The sequence below is a fragment of the Rhinolophus hipposideros genome, assembly GCF_964194185.1.
Source record: "Rhinolophus hipposideros genome assembly, chromosome: 16".
Classification (NCBI taxonomy): Eukaryota; Metazoa; Chordata; class Mammalia; order Chiroptera; family Rhinolophidae; genus Rhinolophus; species Rhinolophus hipposideros.
Window position 1 is genome coordinate 43,742,891 of NC_138062.1, and position 17,149 is coordinate 43,760,039.

The following is a 17,149-nucleotide window of genomic DNA, read 5'->3' on the forward strand; positions in this document are numbered from 1 at the left end:
TACTGTATATCAAATCCGAAGATGCTGCCATTATTCAAAACGTTTTTCAAACTCCTCTTTTGGAATAGCCTCCAGAGCCACTTTATAAGCAACACAAAGAAAACCAGTCTCATTACCTTATAATTATACCTTGTTTCTGATCCCAAATGGTATTATCTCGCTTGATCACTCACCTTATATCAGTCTTGGCTCTGAATGACTTTTGGCTGTTCCAAAAATCAAATCCACCCTCAAAGGACGAAGATTTCCTATCACTGAGGATAATATCAAAAGAATGTGTTGCAGACTGAAGGCCAGGCCAAAAACGGAGTTCCAAAAATGTTTTCAACAATGGCAGCATTGGTGGAATAAGCGTATAGCCTCCCAAGGTAACTACTTTCAAGGGATAATACTCACTTGGATATATATGTTCTGGCATGTTTGTTTAAAAGGTTTATTATTTTATAGTCATACTTTATAAACAACAAAATTGTTAAAAAGGGCATGAAGCTTTTAGGTGGACCACTGACCTGATACACAACTTATGAACTACGAATCATAAAAATTAAATTAAAAAAGGGCTTTAATAGGATGAAGTCTTAGAAGTAGAATTTCTGCATTGAAAGGCATCTGTATAGCTAATTTTCTGTTTCTATTTGGGAAACTGAAGCTTAATGAGATGATGTGACTTACTAAAGTCACATGATTAGTTTCTGGCCGCACTGGGACTAAAATGAAGATGTTTCTGACTTTTTGTACAGTATTCATTCTACCTGTGCTACTACTCAAGAAGAGCAAAGACAGCTTAACAATCACAAACATTAAAACTCCTAACGGTGACATTTATTGAAGTACTACTGTTACAAATTAATTCAATTCACTAAAACCAATAATTGATACCGTGTTTCCCCGAAAATAAGACCTAGCTGGACCATCAGCTCTAATGCATCTTTTGGAGCAAAAATTAATATAAGACCTGGTATATTATATTATATTATATTATATTATATTATATTATATTATATTATATTATATCATATTATTATATTGTATTAGACCCAGTCTTATATTATAGTAAAATAAGACTGGGTTTTATATTAATTTTTGAGCCAGAAGAGGCATTAGAGCTGATGGTCCACCTAGGTCTTATTTTCGGGGAAACATGGTAGCTATTCTAACTTGAACCTGAAGTAATTTATTCTTTTTATATATATTTAAAAATACACACATATGATTAAACTAGAGCTCACATTTATTCACAAATTCAAACTCAAATATCGCTGGACTTCTTTACCTTTATTGTTATAGACATCTAGGTAATTGGGAGCAGAGAAAATTGTAATGAGTGATGGAAAGCCTGTTGTTTGGCTCTTCCTGTACATTCGATACCTGGAAAGAGAGACAACAACCCATCTGTCTTGATATTAAAGGCAAAAACTCTGCAGTGATATTTGGTACAGTTGTAATATAACTTACCCAGCATCTTGGGCTTCATGGGCTCTGATTATTGACAACAAATTATTATTCTGCAAAAATTCACAAACTGCAGGGTAACTGGCAAAGAAAATTAGAAAACATAAATCTAGAATTCAAACAATTGATTTTTTTAAGAGGCGGAAGTCAGGATAACAAGTTAATTTTGTTTCAAAATTATAGGTTTTACATACCACTGAACTTTTATTAATAGCTTAGCAATCATCACTCTGTTTTCCCATTTCACTAATATACCTCATTCCAGCTCAAATATGCAGATAACAGACAATCCCAGGACAGAAACAGAGTTCCCACCTTTTAATTTTTTTGTCTTAACCCATAACAATAATAACACCATACCAAAACTTTTCCTGGTACCTTGATATAAAAAAAGGAACATGGTAATGTGTGAATGTGTGTAATAGGTGCTAAAAACTGAACACGCAATTTTCATACTGTCAAACTGTTAGAAAAGTTAAAGAACCTACTTACAGCTTCACAGGTAATATCAATACCAGGATGATATTATGCAGGAATATTTCAGGAGTAAATGCAAATATTACACCCGACCTTATTCTAATAAAAGGTATGATATTGACATCTACTCTGAACATATTCTTTTAGTACTATTATCTTTCTGAATGACAAATACCTGATAAGAAGAATTGGAGAATACAAAATTATCCTGGAATTAGCCAAGTGTTAATTATTTAGTTTATGTTTAAATCTTTGTTTCTTATTGTGCTCATTAGAGAGACTTAACTTTTAAAAGAGGAAACTGGCAGATACAAAAGGGGATACAGTGAAAGGCCTTTCTCCTTCATACTTCTATCTTCCAGCTGCCCTGGAAGCAACCAATATTCCTGGTTTCTTTGAGTATTTCAGAGACATTCTATTTAACGCCAAGCAATTATATATACACATACATACACATGTGTATCCCAACTTTTAGAAATAGTAATCAGATGGTACACATAGCTCTGTACTATGTCTTTTCTTCACTTTACAGTAGTGATTTTTTCCTATCAGTATATAAAGGGTTTGCTTTCTTGTTTCATTTTTAAAAAATAGCCTCTACATTGTTAAATACATTCCATTGTCAGATGTGCAACAATTTATTTAGTCTTGTACTAAACATTTAAGTTGCTTTAAAATTTTTATTGGAAATAATGTAGCAATGAGTAACCAATCTTGTTACATACATTTTACATAACTGCAAGTATAGTGATTCTCATTATTTGCAGTAGCTATGTTCTAGAAAAGTGCTGTAAAAATAGAATTAGTGAATGCTGAACCACTGTTCTTAGGGGAAATACAGGATTCGGGTCCTGGGAGCCTCTGGTCACAGCATTTTCATCAACTGATCAATAAATAACCTTGAGTTATGTGTGTTTCCGAGTAAAAACACCTTATTAATACATCTAGTTGATTCATTAACACGGAACCCATGGCCAACAATGCCATGACTCATTCCTGAACAAGCTTAGTTAACACACATATTTTATCTGAAGGCCCATCACAGCTGTCTTGCACAGAGGAACGCTGGACAGCACTTCAGCACTATTCTTGGAACCGTTTTAAACAGCCAAATGACCAGGAAAAAAAGAAAAAGGAAAAATGTTATATTAAATAGACCACAAAAAGAGTACCTGCTTACAGTATGAGAGCTGAAGCAGAAGGCACAGCAACTCCTTGTTCATCCTCAGCTGGGCTGACACATGGGTGACTCGGATTTTTTGTCACTCTGTATGCATGCGTGTTCGTGAATGACTGTGAAAGTGCTGAGTATTGATTTGGGGGTTACAAATAAATAGCAAGTAGGTAAATTCACCGATTAGAATTTATGAATAATGAAGGTCAACTATACAGCCACAGGATTATGATTTAGATGCAGAACTTCTGGACCAAAGCCAGAGGCATTTATAATTGAGAGATACTGCCACGTTGACCTCCATAAACATTGTATCAATTTATATGGTGCTAATAATAAAGTAGTGTTATGCTCTTCATTTTAAACAATGTAAAGAGAAGTAAAATGTAAATGATTTCATCGTATTAGTTACTGGGAAAGGTGGCAGAAAGGAATGAAAAAAGGTTGTTTAAAGAATGTTGAAACGATGGTAAAATTGAGGCTTCTTACTTTTTTTTAAAAAGGTACAAGGGGACTTTTGATGGTGATAGAAATGTTCTATATTTTCTTTTTTTTTTTTTTTAAAGATTTTATTGGGAAGGGGAACAGGACTTTATTGGGGAACAGTGTTACTTCCAGGCCTTTTTTCCCTGTAAAGTTGTTATTCTTTCAGTCTTAGTTGTGGAGGGCGCAGCTCAGCTCCAGGTCCAGTTGCCACTGCTAGTTGCAGGGGGCACAGCCCACCATCCCTTGCGGGAGTCGAGGAGTTGAACCGGCAACCTTGTGGTTGAGAGCCCACTGGCCCATGTGGGAATCAAACAGGCAGCCTTCGGAGTTAGGAGCACCGAGCTCTAACCGCCTGAGCTACCAAGCCGACCCGAGGCTTCTTACTTTTTATATGTGGATTTCATTTAACGAATGCATTACCTTAGGCAATTAATAGATTTTTAGGGGACTAAATACATGTCTTATTTGTCATAATAAAATGATGGGATTAGAAAAATTTAGACTTCCAACTTCCCTACACCTCCCTATTTTTGAGTGGCAAAGCATAGGGAAAGCTTACACATGAGATTTAGGGCAACAGCCAACTTCCAGGAAATGTCCTGAACTTAGTTCACAATGTCCTGTTCTTTTTATATCTTTGCCTCTACCAGTGGTTCCAAAAGCTGGAGAGCTTTTTAAAAAAATAACAGGGGCCGGCCCGCTGGCTCAGGTGGTTGGAGCTCCATGCTCCTAACTCCGAAGGCTGCCGGTTCGATTCCCACATGGGCCAGTAGGCTCTCAACCACAAGGTTGCTGGTTCAGCTCCTCAAGTCCCGCAAGGGATGGTGGGCTCCGCCCCCTGCAACTAAGATTGAACACGGCACCTTGACCTGAGCTGCCGCTGAGGTCCCGGATGGCTCAGTTGGTTGGAGCGCGTGCTCTCAACCACAAGGTTACCGGTTCCAAGGGATGGTGGGCTGCCCCCTGCAGCCCACCAGGTGGGCTTGCAGGTCCCCTGCAACTAGCAATAGCAACTGGACCTGGAGCTGAGCTGCGCCCTCCACAACTAAGACTGAAAGACAACAACTTGAAGCTGAACGGCAGCCTCCACAACTAAGATTGAAAGGACAACAACTTGACTTAGAAAAAAGTCCTGGAAATACACATTGTTTGTTCCCCAATGAAGTCCTATTCCCCTTCTCCAATAAAATCTTAAAAAAATAAAAATAAAATAACAGGATTCCCTGTCTCCGACACCTACTGAATCAGAATGTCTGGGGGAAGAGCCAAGAAATCTTTGTCTTTAAAAAGGTCTCTAGATGATGTTTGGGAACAAATCATCTAAATCATTTAGAGTCGGACAATAACACCGAAGCACTGCAAGATGTTCCGTTCAGTCACGTTGGGTATGTTACACTTACTAGGGCATAATACCTAATAAAATGCCAAAAGCAAAAGGAACAAACATGAGTTTTCTGCCTTCTATTCATCAAAAAATTAAACAGAAGTCCCTAATACTACACAAATAAATTCAAGATCTAAAGTACTTAAAAATAATTTGATAAGCGACCTCACCCTTTCCTTTCGTGACTTTGCAACTCTAAGGCACAGCATACCTGTAAAAATAAGAACACCCTCGGACGGTGTTGTGGGTATAGTGCTCCAAGGTCTTTTCGCTGCCATAGTCTTCTGAGGGATCAGACCACAGCAGGTCACACACCGGCCCAAAGGCTGGAGGTTCTTTAAACCTGTCTAACTAGAAGACAAGCAAAAGGCAAAAGAAGAAAAATCATGAAAGCAAAAGAGATTTGAAAACTGGTAAGGGTCAAAAAATAAAAACAAAAACAAAACCCTTCTACCCACAAGAATGTAGAGAAGGCAATAAGCCCCTAAAGGATTTTCCTGAAAGAAAATGAATGTGTGACACATTTAGATACATACATTTTATTATTTTGGGTAGTAATTTTTTATAAATATTCCTGTCATCTAATCATTCTTTAGAAAAGGACACCTTTATATCTTAATCTTAAAAGAGGTATATACTCATTTAATTCAAATGTGAAATCAACCACTACAGAGATATACGATTTAGAAAGACTGTGTAAAGTTCGTTTCTAGTCTCTAGGTGAGCCCAGGTTACCATGAGAGCAGGAAGGGTTTTACAATGGTTCTGTTCATTGTTTGCCTCATTCCAATGGAGATTTCTTTATTTTAAAGCATGCTAGTTTTGTTTTGTAAAGGGCTTTCATCCTTCTCATTCTATGCATTGGAGGCATTTCAATATGAGTTATTAACTTAAGTGTTAAGTCACTGCTGGTTTAGTTAAAGGCATAAAAAAACACCAAGAAACAACAAGTAACTAGAATAGCTGAGTGCCAAGAAGAGAACTTCTACTACATGAAATCGATTAACACAATCAATTCAGAATTGTACATTTCAAGACTTACACTGTAAAAGAGAAATGCCGGTTATTTCAAAGACAATAAGGCAGGGGAAAAGGCAGCATGTATAGATAAACCTCTTACCCTGAGGAGAGTAACCAGTTTTATAATCAGAAAACTCTTTAGTTATCAGTAACTACTATACATGAGACAGAGGTAAGGTATATACAAAGGTAGAAGAGTGAAGATGGTAACATAGAACAGTATTAGTGAAAAAAGACTGGTCATCTTTTTCCAATCATGAAGATACAGAATCCCAGCAATAATAGTCCTAAGTCAGGCAAGTGTAGCAATTAAACTGTATCATCTACAATGTCAAAGCCAATAAACTTCAGAGCTGAAAGAGCGCTCAGGCCATCCATTCTGACTTCCTCATTTCAGAGAAGAAACTGTGACTCTGAGGTTAAGTGATTTGGTCAAGGTTACACAATTAATGGCAGGACAGGGATTAGAACTCTGGTTTGGTTTCCTTCCTTATACATTGCTACATAATTTAAAGTTTCAGGAATATACTAAAAAAATGTTATGTTTCTAGTTGGGAAAAGCACAGATTGCATTAACAATTACAGAAAATTTCTGGAAGATATATAGCAAAATGTTGACAGGGGTTATCTCCCAAAAATGAAATCACAGCAATAAAGACATATTAGTTGACGGCAATGAAAAAATATCTATATATATCTATATTTACCCCATGAGACTAATGAAAAATTACTTACTCTCCTAATGTCATCTAAACAAGTAATTTCAGGTGACATCCCTCCATGTACACATAGAAACTGCTGATTTAAGAGGGCAGCAAGAGGAAGACAGTCAAATGTATCCATACATGCATCATACACCTGTTCAGAATATTTGATTCGACCTATCAAAAAAGGAAAAACAGTCAAAGGAAGAAAGGATAAAATTTATCATACCTGAAAAAGGATATAGGCCAGAAGATTAGGAAGCCTACTTCAAAGCCATTTATTTCAGGCAAATTTGAAAACACAATCATCTTTGCAACGACGTTTTTGAAAAGTTGTGGATAAAGAGTAAACAACATCTCTCTCCTCTAAAGACCTTGGATTAACTTTCTAGCTCTGTTGCCCTGGAAACCTGATAAGGTGAATGTCAGCTGTGTTATTAGGCAACGTTGCTTATCCATGTTGCTTATGGTAAAAGTTACAAAATTACCTGGCAGGAAGCTATAGCTTTGGGCTTCTCTGAGTACTGTGACTCATGAGGTATGTCCCTTGTGGGACCCTGGAGGCTATGCCAAGAAAGTTTTTGATTAGCACTTGTAATACATGAGGCCTCTAAACCAGGGTGGCTCTCTGATTTACCCATTGTGGATATTGTTTCCTTGTACCTAAACTTGGAGGGGCTGGGGGAATGGGAGGTAAGAGGCAGCAAGCTAACAGACTGGCTGCACCCACTTCTGTGAGGGCTACTCCACTGGAAAGGGATGCCTGGTGCTGCCCTTCCACAACTGTTTCCTCCTAAGTAGATGGAAGCCAAGTTTATGGCCCTGGTAGTCTTGTGACTCTGAATATTTCGTTGGGTCTAAAAAGACCCCCTGGGGGCCGGCCCAGTGGCGCAGGTGGTTAGAGCTCCATGCTCCTAACTCCGAAGGCTGCCGGTTCGATTCCCACATGGGCCAGTGGGCTCTCAACAACCAAAAAAAAAATAAAATAAAATAAAAAATTTAAAAATAAATAAATAAATAAAAAATAAAAAGACCCCCTGGGAGTGTTGAAGATATATCAATGTAAACTGCAGTTTTCAGAGTCATCCATAAAATGTCAATAATCTTTTTGCTGACTTTTAAGGTCTTTAAGCAAATTATGCCCTGGTTCTATTTACGTAAAAATGTTCATCTTAATGAAATGTATTTTGCTGTGGTTGTCATGCTGAAGCTACAGAACCCAAGAGAAGAATACTTCAGTTGGCAGAAGGTGGGGTCTCCACGGTTAAGGTGGGGTCTCCATCAAGAATAGCTCATGAAATAATAGGTGGGAAACTGGAAAATTACTTTAGTTTGAAGAGAAAGCAATGTTTTCTTCTTCCTTGGCCTTGGATTTCAAAAAGTCAAGCCGTGCTTGGAGATGCACGTTGGTAGAGAAGGCCAGAAGTTGTCCAGGCAGGCAGCCCTCCCGAACTTCATTAAAAAGCTGAGGAAATTGGGCCCCAAATTGCAAGCTAGTATGAGAGGGAGAGCTGGAACTTGAACCTGTTCATGCTCGTAAGACCACACAATACTCCTCCCAATCATTACTTTTAAATTAAATATTTACTAGGAGAATCTAAATAGCCAAATATATATAATTCCCAAAGGTTAAATTAGTTGACTCAAGCACTTTATTTTCATGACAAGTGCTAAGATCCACCCCATAAAACAATTATTTCTTGTTTGATGAAAGGGAAAGTGCACTTTGGTCATAGGATCACATTGGTACAAGTTCTGATACAAGTATCAGTTATACTACATTAACAAAACAAAATTTTCAACAACTTTCTCTGAAAGTAATTTTGATGGTCAGCACTATTTGCAAGAAACTACAACCTGGTCTAGCCATTGATTACATATTTGTTTTACTATTTTTAAAATAGGTAATACATTTACATGGCTCAAAATTTAAAAGCTACAAGAGGATATGCAGCGCCTCCTATCCCCTCTCTGCAGGCAACCAATATTACTAGTTTCCTGGTATCTTTACAAAGCTAGTTTATGCGTACACACGCAGATATGTACATATGTTCTCTTTTTCACAACATCCTTTTGTTTTTTACATAAATGTAAGTGTGTATATATACACACACACACATATATAAAATAATGTATATGTATTTTAAGAAAGGAAAAAACTATTAAAATTGTAATTCTCAACACATACTGATAACAAAAGATGACAAGTCACGTTTGACTTCTGCAATTATAAAAGGTGTTCAACGTGGTTACCATCAGTATAATTTTAATCCAGTTTTTTCCTTTCTTAAAATGTGTACACATATTTTTTGCATGCTCTGTATATATACACACGGTTTTGCACTTGCTTTTTGTATTTAACATATCCTGGAGATCAGATCACATCTTTGTACGAACAGCTTTGTAATTATTATTTTTTATATCTAAATAGTTTTTCACTTAACAGATATACCACAATCTAACCAAACCAATCTCTTACTTCTATAAGTAATGCATAATGGACTACAACAAACAATATTTGTGTATTTTTTTAAAATCAACCTAACATAACAATATTGTTTCATGAGGAAAATTATAGGAGTTTCTGAAACCTATCAGTAAGCTGGTTAACTATACGTTAAAAAACGGCTCATGGAAACAAGAAATTAATTTACTTTAGAAATTTGGACCCAGGGCTATGAGATGGGATTATAAAATCACTAGGTTTCTTGCTTTCCAAGTATATAAAAATACAGAAATGTTTTTTGCAAAGATAAATATGTCAAAAATTAACTGCTACCCTTTTCTCTGCTACTCAGATTATCTCGGGATTTGAAATACAAAAACAAAATCTCTGCACTATAAAGCAATTTAAGAATTGATGTAAGAAGAGCTTCCAGCTGCCTCCTTTAAAAATATTAACAAGATTGCAGCTGCACAACCTGGAACTAAGCATCACTTACCAGTAATTATAAGGTGCTGATTCTAAAAACCACGGTGGCCCTTTAAGAGAGATCTGCTTATCAGTAAAAACACCCAGGCAAAGAAGCACACATGCTCTTTCCTTATATAGAAATAAAATTTGAAATTGTACTTGAATTTGTATGCTTGTTCCAAGATTTATTTACATTTCAGATGCAGTATTAGAATGAAACAGATGGAGCAGATAAGAGAAAAATAAAGAAACCTGGTTTGACTGAATTAAAGCATGTGAAAAGCAAATAAAAACCTGAGATAAGAAATTCTGTGCAAAATGAGACACTTAAAATTTTCCCGAACCTATTGTTCCATCTTCTAAAAATAGAACCAATTATACTAGTCAAAAAAAAATTACAGAGAAAGATTTAGATAAAATGTTACCTAAAAAACCGGAACCTTTATCCAGAACAGAAGCACCCACAGACTGCTGTCTTCATCGCTTACCTATTGCTAAACATTGAGCATTCCAGGGCCTTTGTTAACTGCTTGATATGTATTATTTAATTTTCCCAGATGAAGAAATAGAGGTGTAATGAGGACTACCCTAATATTTGACTTAGAAAAACAATGCCAAATATGTATTTCCAATTTTAAACTATTTGGTGAAGTGATTCTGAAATGACAAACAGTAGCTACTTCCTAAACCTCTGGAATAGGTCTTCTTAACCGGCAGCATGCAGCAGAATTACCTGGGCTCTTTAAAAAGCCTTTTTAATGCTTGGGCCCTAACTGGGTGATTTTAAAGGTACCAGTTTAAAAAAATCAGTATGATAGTAGTGCACGGTAGTGATGAAAGATAATTTAAGTAGTTCTGTGGGAAAATATAAATTAAAAGCATAAGTCCTCCTGACTCAATTCCCCACAGGTAGTCACAGCTACCAATTTCTTCTGCACATGATATACTTAATTTACAAAGGAGAGCACACATGCATGTTCTGGAAATGATTTCTATCATCCAACAACATGTGTGAACATCTCTCCCTATCAGGATATTTAGATACACCGTGATCTTTCAACAGCCACCTAGTATCCCATTTTTAAAGACATTATCATCACTTATTTACATAGTTCCTTATTGACATTTAGATTACCTTTTTTTTTTTTGCTATTACAATTAACACTACAATGAACATCCTTATACATCCATATCTTATTGTCTTTTTGTGAGTGTATAGTGTGGTACGCCAGAATTCTAAAATGACCTGCAATGACCTACACCTTTATATAATCTGCGCCCCTCTGAGTGGATGGAACCTGTGGCTATGTTGAGACTCCCACCATTACATTCTGTTATGACAAAAAGGAGATTCCTCTGGGTGGGCCTGACCTAATCAGATGAGCTTTTGAAAAGCAGAGGGTTTTCTCCCTCTAGCTAATCACAGAAGAGGAAGGCAGCTTGATGCATTCGGGCAACCTGGAAGAAAGCAGACATCTATGTTGTGAACTACCCATGGGGCCACATGGCAAGGAACGGCAAGCAGTCTCTACAAGCTGAGGGCCGTCCCCTGCCAACAGCTAGCAGGAAAAAGGGGACCTTAACCCTCCAGTTACAAGGATTGCCAACAACTAGTGAGCTTGGAAAAAGACCCCAAGCTCCAGAGGAGAACTGCAGCCCTGGTGACATCTTGATTTTTGGCTCAGTGAATTCAGAGCAGAGAATTCAGCCACACTGCACAAGGACTTCTGCCCTACAGTAACTGCGAGATAATCAATGTGCTGTTTTAAAGCAGTCATATTTGTGGTAATTTGTTATGCAGCATTAGAAAACCAATACAATCTATTGGTTTGTATAAATTCCTAGAAGTCAAACTGCTGGGTCAGAATGTTTGCAGATATTCCAAAATTTCTCTTGAAATACTTTACACAAATTTAAACACTCATCAATAGCAGATAAAATTTTTTGAAACTTCCTGACCGTTATCTACTGATGTATAGTATTTACTCTAATAAGTCCCAAGGGCTGGAATGCCCAAGTGAAGCTGACTTTTTCTGTCAGAAGGATTTTTTTAAGAGTTTTTTTTAAGTGTCCATACTCTTAAAATTTCCTGTAATAAGAACAACTTTTCCTTTCAGTCGCTACTGGAAGACTGTCATTACAACCTGCAACTCCAATGTAGGAAGCTATTGGTAATGAGAGTTAATGTGGGTGTACGGGACACTATCAAATTGTAATCCACCAATAAGGGATAAATTTTATATATATAATATACAGAAATTTCAGGTGTTGAGAGATACTATGAAAAAAAAAAGCAGGATGTGAGAGTAAAATGATGAAATTTTAATTTAGAAAAAGGACCCAGGAAAGAAAATATCTGAAGAGAGGACTTGAATGAAGTACTAAGAATGTAGGGCTGGTAAGCAGATGGGGATCTGGGGAAACAAGAAACCGTAAGTGCAAATGCCCTGGGGCAAGTTCTCCCAAACATCCCCAATATGCTCACTATCTCACTGAATGTTAGTTGAGAGCCAATTGTGAGTACTTAGATTCTGGCCAAAGAAATCTGTGAAGTTTTGAAATATTTTTTATCAGCTAGTAATATTTTGACTTTCAAAAAAATTCTACCTTTAATAATAAACTTTTTCACTATTACAGTATTATTTATGGTTGGAAACAATCTAAATGTCAGTTGCTATTAAGTTGGTGTAAAAGTAATTGTGGTTTAAAAGGTTAAATTGCAAAAACCGCAATTACTTTTGCACCAACCTAAAAATAAATTGGTTACGTACATGATAGCATATTCATAAAATGGAATACTTAAAAAACATTAAAATAACATTTCAAAATCACATTTAAAAATGTTTAATGATGGGAAAAATGCTATCACACAAAGTGAAAAGAGCAATTTATTTAACAGTACATATAACATGAGCCCAATTTTATTTTAAATATATTCAAATATTTAAAGATATTTGAATATATATATTTGAACTATTTCATGACATATTTTTATATATACAGAAAAGAATAAAACACTATATCCCAAATGTTGAGATAATATTGATTATCTTTAACTGGTATGATTGTGGACAATTTTTATCTTTTTTCGACTTTCCTGTTTTCCAAATGTCACAAATATATTACTTTATAAACATAGGGGAAAATCACAAGAATTATTTTCAAAATAAATGTGTTAAAAAGTGAAATCCTAGTGTTCTTAGCAGAAAAACAAAAAAACAAACAAAAAAAACAGGAAGCATTTAAGTTCCATTCCTTTCTTTTTTCTTTATGTTTATTTTGGGACTGGCTAGCGGGTAACTAGAAAAGTTCTGGAGAAGTGATTATACTTACATTCCTGTTTGAAGGTGAAATATTCTGTAAGATGCCTGCATTCATGATTTCCCCGAAGCAGAAACAATGTTTTGGGATGATTAATCTTTAAACTCCATAAAAACAGCACACACTACAAGACAAATACAAACATAAAATTTTTATTTGTGACTATGAGAACGCATAAAGATAATTTATATAAATTCAAATGACTTGCTGTAATGGCATATCTAATTACTATTCCCAAGTTGAAACACGAAACCTCAGCCTTTGAATGTGATATGCGATTGCCCTAGAATTGGCGGAGCATAGAGAGTAGCCTAAATAGAAATCTCTCCTTAATTTCTGTTCCCATGTTCTATCCAAATATCTAGAACTCTGTGACAAAGCTGCCCATACATATATACACCTTAGTCCTAAAACCAGTATTTTATTTAATGGAGAAACACTAGAGACATTTCCACTAAAATCAATAATGGGGCAAAGATATCCACTGTCTGTGCTACTAACTCAACACTGTGCTAGAGGTATTAGCCAATGGAATTAGATAAAAGAAATCAACTAGAGGCTTAAGAATGGGTAAAAAAAAAAAATTACCTCTATTTGCAGATGATATAATAACAGTATACCCAAAAAGCTCCAAAAAAGAAAATCAATGATAAAACTCAAATAATAAAAAAAATTTAGTAACATGGGAGGATATAAAATTAACCTACAAAATTAATAGCATTCATATACAAAAACATAAATAGTACATACTCGTAGAGAAAACTTCATTTACAATAGCAGTAACAAGATTAAACACACAGGATTTAATTTAACAAGAAATGTGCAAATCTCATACCAGGAAAGATGTACATTCCTAAAAGACACACGGTAGATATGATCAAACAAAAAGACATCCCGTGTTCTTGGATAGGACGATTCAACATTAAAAAATTATAGTTCTTCCTAAAAAATTATTGCAATTCCAATAAAAATACCAACAAGTTATTCCATGAAGTTAGACAAACTGATACTAAAATTTACATGGAAAAATAAACATGCAAGAACAATTAGGAAACAGCCAGAAAAACACTGAAAAAGAGAAATTATGAGGGGCGACTAGCCCTATTGGATGTTAAAACATAAAGTTTCTACAATTAAAGCAGTGGTACTGGCACATATATAGGTAAATATACCAGTGGAATAAAATAGCCCAGAAATTAATCAAGTACATATAAAATTTGGTATGTAATAAAGGTGGCATCCTAAATCACTAAGATAACGATGTATTTCTTAATAAATGTCTCTGGGACCACCAGTGCCAGTTAAAAAAAATTAGATCCATATCTCACATAATACAAATAAATGACAAATGGATACAGATCTAAATATATCAAAACCAAATTATACGAGTTCTAGAAGAAAACATGTGGATGAATTCTGCTTTAGCCTTAGTACGGGGGAAAACTTTTGTACTAATGACTAAAAATCTGAAAGTCAAAAAAGAAAAGATGGGTAAATCTGACTAGATTTAAAAAATTGCATGGGAAAAAACAATTTGGCAAAAACTAACAAAACTACATCTTCACTTAACTTTTGATAACTTTTAGAAGTCTGATCTGAAAATACGCCTCCAACAATAAGAAACTACATACGCACAAGATTGCAGCATTGCTTGTTAGAGCAAACTACTGGAAACAAGCTAAATGACCATACACAGGAGACAGGCTGAACAGATTATGATATAGTCACACAATGAAGTATAAAAAAAGAGTGAGAAAGACGTCTTTAAAGGAATTTGGAGTGATTTCCATGATATACTGCTGAGTGAAAAAAGCAAAGTACGTACAAAAGAATATCTATCTATATTATACAACTGTCAATGTAATAAAGGACACATAAGAAATACACATGAATCTACTTGTGTGCATGAGAAATCCCTGAAGCATAAATCAGAAACTAAAGAGATTGGTTACTTACAGGGGGCATAGAGGAGAGGGGAAGAAAGGAGGGGGAACTGGAATAGGTTAGGAAGGAGGAGGAGGAAGGGACACTTCCCAAAGCATACCTTTTTGGATAGCTTTGACAACAAGCACCACAGTGACGTTTTACATATGTCCCTCCAAATAAGTAATTGAATCAACCAGGATGTGAAAAGAAACCACAAATGAAATATAAACAGTAACAAATGAACCTAATTATATTATAAATGGCTAACAAAGCAACAAAGGAAATAGGGAAAAAAAGAACTAACCCAGGTAACTTTGGAAAACAGCATTTTGACTGCATACTACAAGGCTAAAAACACAAAGAAAAGGACACCAATACTGTAACTCTAGTCAGTAAATCTGTTTTTCACAGTATGAGCTGGCTGTTATGTACCTATTTTACAGGTATATTACTATTGAACAGACAAGTGAACATACTGCACATAATGAGAGCCAGGAAAGGGAGAAGACTAGAATGAACCTTGTGATAAATTGTAACCAGAGGTATCATATGAACTCATGCTTTTAAAGACATACACAGATAGATACAGTAATAAATAAGAATGTGATTGTACATGTAGATTAGTATACATAATTATGTTTCCTAGCTCTTTCTGCTCAGAGGGCATAGGACCTTGAAAGCACTATGGGTACTGATTTGGGGATTACAAATAAATTTTAGTAAGGAGGCATATATGCAAATATAGAATCTGTGAATAACGAAGATCGATAGCATATACTAATCATGAAATATACATATCTCACATACAACCTCAAAACACAAGCAACAATTGACAATTGAGGGCTAGAACCTCTCATGCATGTGGTGTCTCTGACTCTCCTGTATGCAGGGTTCCCAAACATACGTATGTATTACATTTGATTATTTTTCTCTTGCTAATCTGTCTCATGTCTATTCGATTATCAGACTGGCCAGAAGAAGCTTTAGGGTAGAGGAAAGTTTGTTCCTCCCCCACACCACAAAGGCACATCTTGGGGTAACTTGTTCCGAACCTCCAGTATTTACGATGTGCCCAAACACTTAGGTGAAATTGTTTTTTGGCTTAAATTTCTAAGTCAGTTTAAAGACCTTTAAAAACCCATATACAAAGACATTTGTCATTTTAAGCTAAGGTTGGGGGAAAATTCTTCAGAGCTGGCTCTTAACTGTCTGCAAAATTGAAAAACACCCTCTAAAGAATAAAACTGTATTGATATTACATTGATAAAGATGAAAAAGTTTCCAGCAAACTCTAAAGGCAATTCCAAAAGGGGACTCATATAAATGGGTAAAACACAATGAAATTGAATAAAAGTACATAAAACATGATACAATAGTAAGTTGAATATAGCAGCATTCTGCAATTATGTAAAATAAAAACAAACTAAAAAATAAATTGACAAGACCTTGGTGTGAAACAGATAAATCAATAACTGTAGTTGGAGATCTTGACAGAAACCCAAAAGTAACTTAGTTCAAGCAGAAAAAATAAAGTTATAGAGAACAATTCAACAAATAGAGAATGTATTCTTTTCAAGTACACATGGGATAGTCACAAAAAATTCTACTAAGTACTGTATCACAAAGGGAGTCTCAACAAATTCCAAAGAGGGAATTCAGATCATGATCTCTAACTAAATTACATTAATTAGAATCAGTAACAAAATACTAACTCTAAAAATATCCCGCATGACTAGAAAGAAAAAAACATACCACATTTCATTGTCCTAGGGTTACAGAGAATTCTTAAAATACGAAACACTGAATGATAATAAAAACAACACATATGAAAATCTGTGAGATTCAGATAAAGCAGCATTTAACGGGAAATGTAGTGATAAACACATTTATTTCTTAAAAACAGATTATGTAAATATGCTTGTATGTGCTTACCCTATCTCTGAAAGGTCATACAAGAAATTCTTATCCTTGAGTATAAGAATGGAATGGCTAACATGAAATGTTCACTTTCCTTAGGAATTAGAATATTAATTGAAACAATAAGATACTACTTTATACCCATCATATTGGTAAATATTAGAAAATGAGACACAACCAAATTCTAGAGAGAGGGATATGAGGAAATAAGAACTCTTAGGTGCCACTGGTAGGAGTCTAGACAGGTACAACTATTCTGAAGAGTGATCTGGCATTAGTCAGTTCAAGTAGAAAGGTATATACCCTTTTCCCTAGCAATCCCACACTTGTTCAGAAACCATAGAGAAACTGAAACATGAGACCATAAGTGGATT

At 35.4% G+C, this 17,149-nt stretch overlaps 1 protein-coding gene across 3 annotated transcripts in view; it reads right to left on the reverse strand.

Annotated features, from left to right (window-relative positions):
* PPP3CC (protein phosphatase 3 catalytic subunit gamma) overlaps positions 1-17,149 on the reverse strand; it is a 74,747-nt gene that overhangs the window by 20,236 nt on the left and 37,362 nt on the right. For all 3 annotated transcript variants that reach the window (XM_081075856.1, XM_081075854.1, XM_081075855.1), the window contains exons 4-8: positions 12,945-13,056; positions 6,729-6,874; positions 5,185-5,324; positions 1,456-1,533; positions 1,274-1,368 (exon numbers count right to left, since the gene is read on the reverse strand). In XM_081075856.1, coding sequence (XP_080931982.1) covers positions 1,274-1,368; positions 1,456-1,533; positions 5,185-5,324; positions 6,729-6,874; positions 12,945-13,056 — 571 coding nt within the window. The remainder of the gene's footprint in view (positions 1-1,273; positions 1,369-1,455; positions 1,534-5,184; positions 5,325-6,728; positions 6,875-12,944; positions 13,057-17,149) is intronic.